Below are 2,923 nucleotides of genomic sequence, written 5' to 3'. Positions count from 1 at the left end.
TTACACTGGATACGTTTCAATGTTAACTTACTAAATACCATGGGAGCGAAGAGAATCTAATATGTAACTCCGTTCATGGAAATCAAAAGAGCTTTCACTGATTGTATTTATGAAACGTGATTAGTTCACCTAGCCAACACGATCCGGTTGTTTGGGAATAATATCCCTATTTAAGGGATTGATATGTGCTACAATAACACAGTCGGTACGAAGTCGAAACAAGGTAGTTGATGGTGAACCAGTGGCTGAACAAACCTTTTTATTGATTATGCTGACTTTAGTCCCGAGAAACTACAGTTCTGCTTAAACTGAGGAGTCAAGTAGGTACAAACCGTACAAGGATTAATTATGTCCATCTGTGCATCTAAGTTGAGACTATCGGTTATATATTTTAGACGCTAACTTCCCGGCTAAACTTTGACTTATTAAACCAGCCTGGGATCATAAAAGTACTATGTATGGTAAGATTGAGCGTGACTATCGAATGAAACAATGTGCTCCAACGCTAGTCTAAGTCTCTAACATACCTTTTACCTACAACTGTACGGAACGTAACAAACCTCCAGGCAAAGAACTTGGTATTCTGTTCTAATTCCCCGTGGTAAACACAGTCAACGAATGGCGGAAGGAGCATTCATATGTTATGCAGTGTCTTAGGAGAGATACTCTAGATTTAGCATTCATCTACAGCTACGGTAACTGTTGTGTTTAAATAGCGGTTAACCTTTCCTTTTCCTTACGTACTCAGGGCATGCAATACCAATCAGATAACAACTGAAGCTAGACTCCATGTTACACTTACTAAAATGGGATTCCTAGGTTGATATAAACTACCTTTTTCTGGGGAGTATATACTACGAGTTGGACTACTGGTTTAGATCTTGAAGGTCTTTGTTTACCGGATCCAAGTTCTCTTGTGCTTTTCATGACCATCATGTTAAGTGCATTAGCAGAGCATAGTTAAGATGATAACTATTGTGGATATAGAACCAATTGAACACCATGTATTAATATAAACAAAGATAATCAGGGTAATCTGGTATCCTTCTTGGCATAACGTTGTGTAGTTATATGAAGCGTACATTCCTTAATATCTGGAACAATAGATTATGGTTAGGTAGTGGAACAAGGAGAGCGTCTGTTGTACATCAACACTAGATACAAGGAACTTGACAAGCATTAATAGATTTATATAAACGACAAGGACATGAGTCTACTGGATTTTATAATACAGGGTTGAACTGTGTAAAGATCATTGTGTTATGGTTCTATCACAAACCATTGAGATTACGAAGTTATGGTTTTGGGCTCGTGAGTGTCTCTCAAATAACTAGCTGAGTGCTTGTACGATAATTATATCAATGCAGTACCAATTAAGGCGTGTAGCATCTCCTATGCTCCTTAACATCACAGCTATGTCGAATTATCGCACCCAGATAACTCCATACCAGTGAACCGGTTTGTAACTCCGCTTCATATCGTACCTGAATGGTACTTTTTAGCATATTATGCGGTGTTAAAAGTAATCCCATCCAAAACCGGTGGTTTGTTAGTATTTATGTCCTCTCTCATTAACTTAGCTCTTTTATCTGAAATTCGAGCTTTGAATACTCGAATGTTGATACGACAACATTTTATGACTCGAAATGTAGTCAGTGGATGGGTAATTATTTGGGTATACAGTATGATCTTCTTGATTATTATTGGTAGTGCTATTCCACAAGCGACTTATATCTTATATGGTAGATTAGCTACTATCGTATATCTTACTACCGGATTGGTTCTATGCTTATACTAAATCAATAGTTATAATGACTACAGCTTCCAAGCAAACATGATTACCGTGAATATTGAAATCCAACACTTTTAGCTGTCTTAAGCAGTCCAGTGGGTGGTGGTGTACTGCAATCATAAAGAACTTGGTTGTCTGTATCTCATAACCGGAGTCATCTTCAGTATTCTAGGAACTATAATGTCTTTGTTTATTCGATTTGAGTTATACAGTTCTGGATCGCGGATCATTTGTACAGAGACGATAGCTACTTATAATGTGATAATAACGATACATGGCCTAGCTATGATCTTTATGTTCTTAATGCCTGCTTTGTACGGAGGATATGGTAACTTCTTTGTACCAATATATATTGGTGGTTCGGAAGTCGTTTTTCCCAAGAACTAACGCGATTCCTATTTTCTAGTACCATTAGTGAACTCTTTTGGTCTGATCCTAAGTACGCAGTGAGCTACTAGATACAAGGAACTTGACAAGCATTAATAGATTATATAAACGACAAGGACATGAGTCTACTGGATTTTATAATACAGGGTTGAACTGTGTAAAGATCATTGTGTTATGGTTCTATCACAAACCATTGAGATTACGAAGTTATGGTTTTGGGCTCGTGAGTGTCTCTCAATAACTAGCTGAGTGCTTGTACGATAATTATATCAATGCAGTACCAATTAAGGCGTGTAGCATCTCCTATGCTCCTTAACATCACAGCTATGTCGAATTATCGCACCCAGATAACTCCATACCAGTGAACCGGTTTGTAACTCCGCTTCATATCGTACCTGAATGGTACTTTTTAGCATATTATGCGGTGTTAAAAGTAATCCCATCCAAAACCGGTGGTTTGTAGTATTTATGTCCTCTCTCATTAACTTAGCTCTTTTATCTGAAATTCGAGCTTTGAATACTCGAATGTTGATACGACAACATTTTATGACTCGAAATGTAGTCAGTGGATGGGTAATTATTTGGGTATACAGTATGATCTTCTTGATTATTATTGGTAGTGCTATTCCACAAGCGACTTATATCTTATATGGTAGATTAGCTACTATCGTATATCTTACTACCGGATTGGTTCTATGCTTATACTAAATCAATAGTTATAATGACTACAGCTTCCAAGCAAAC

At 37.3% G+C, this 2,923-nt stretch overlaps 1 protein-coding gene across 1 annotated transcript; it reads left to right on the top strand.

The window, feature by feature from the left end:
• Positions 1-1,297: 1,297 nt before the first annotated feature.
• On the top strand, positions 1,298-1,798 carry BESB_042630 (cytochrome b; the record flags this gene model as incomplete). The annotated part of the gene is made up of 2 exons (XM_029362744.1): positions 1,298-1,311; positions 1,414-1,798. The coding sequence occupies 2 exons, from the start codon at positions 1,298-1,300 to the stop codon at positions 1,796-1,798; spliced, it is 399 nt and encodes a 132-aa protein (XP_029214620.1).
• Between the last annotated feature and the right edge of the window lie 1,125 nt (positions 1,799-2,923).

The sequence above is a fragment of the Besnoitia besnoiti genome (genome assembly GCF_002563875.1).
Source record: "Besnoitia besnoiti strain Bb-Ger1 chromosome Unknown contig00229, whole genome shotgun sequence".
In the NCBI taxonomy this organism is placed as follows: domain Eukaryota; phylum Apicomplexa; class Conoidasida; order Eucoccidiorida; family Sarcocystidae; genus Besnoitia; species Besnoitia besnoiti.
Note: the sequence above shows the minus strand (reverse complement) of the source record. Positions and strands in the feature narration are given on the sequence as shown.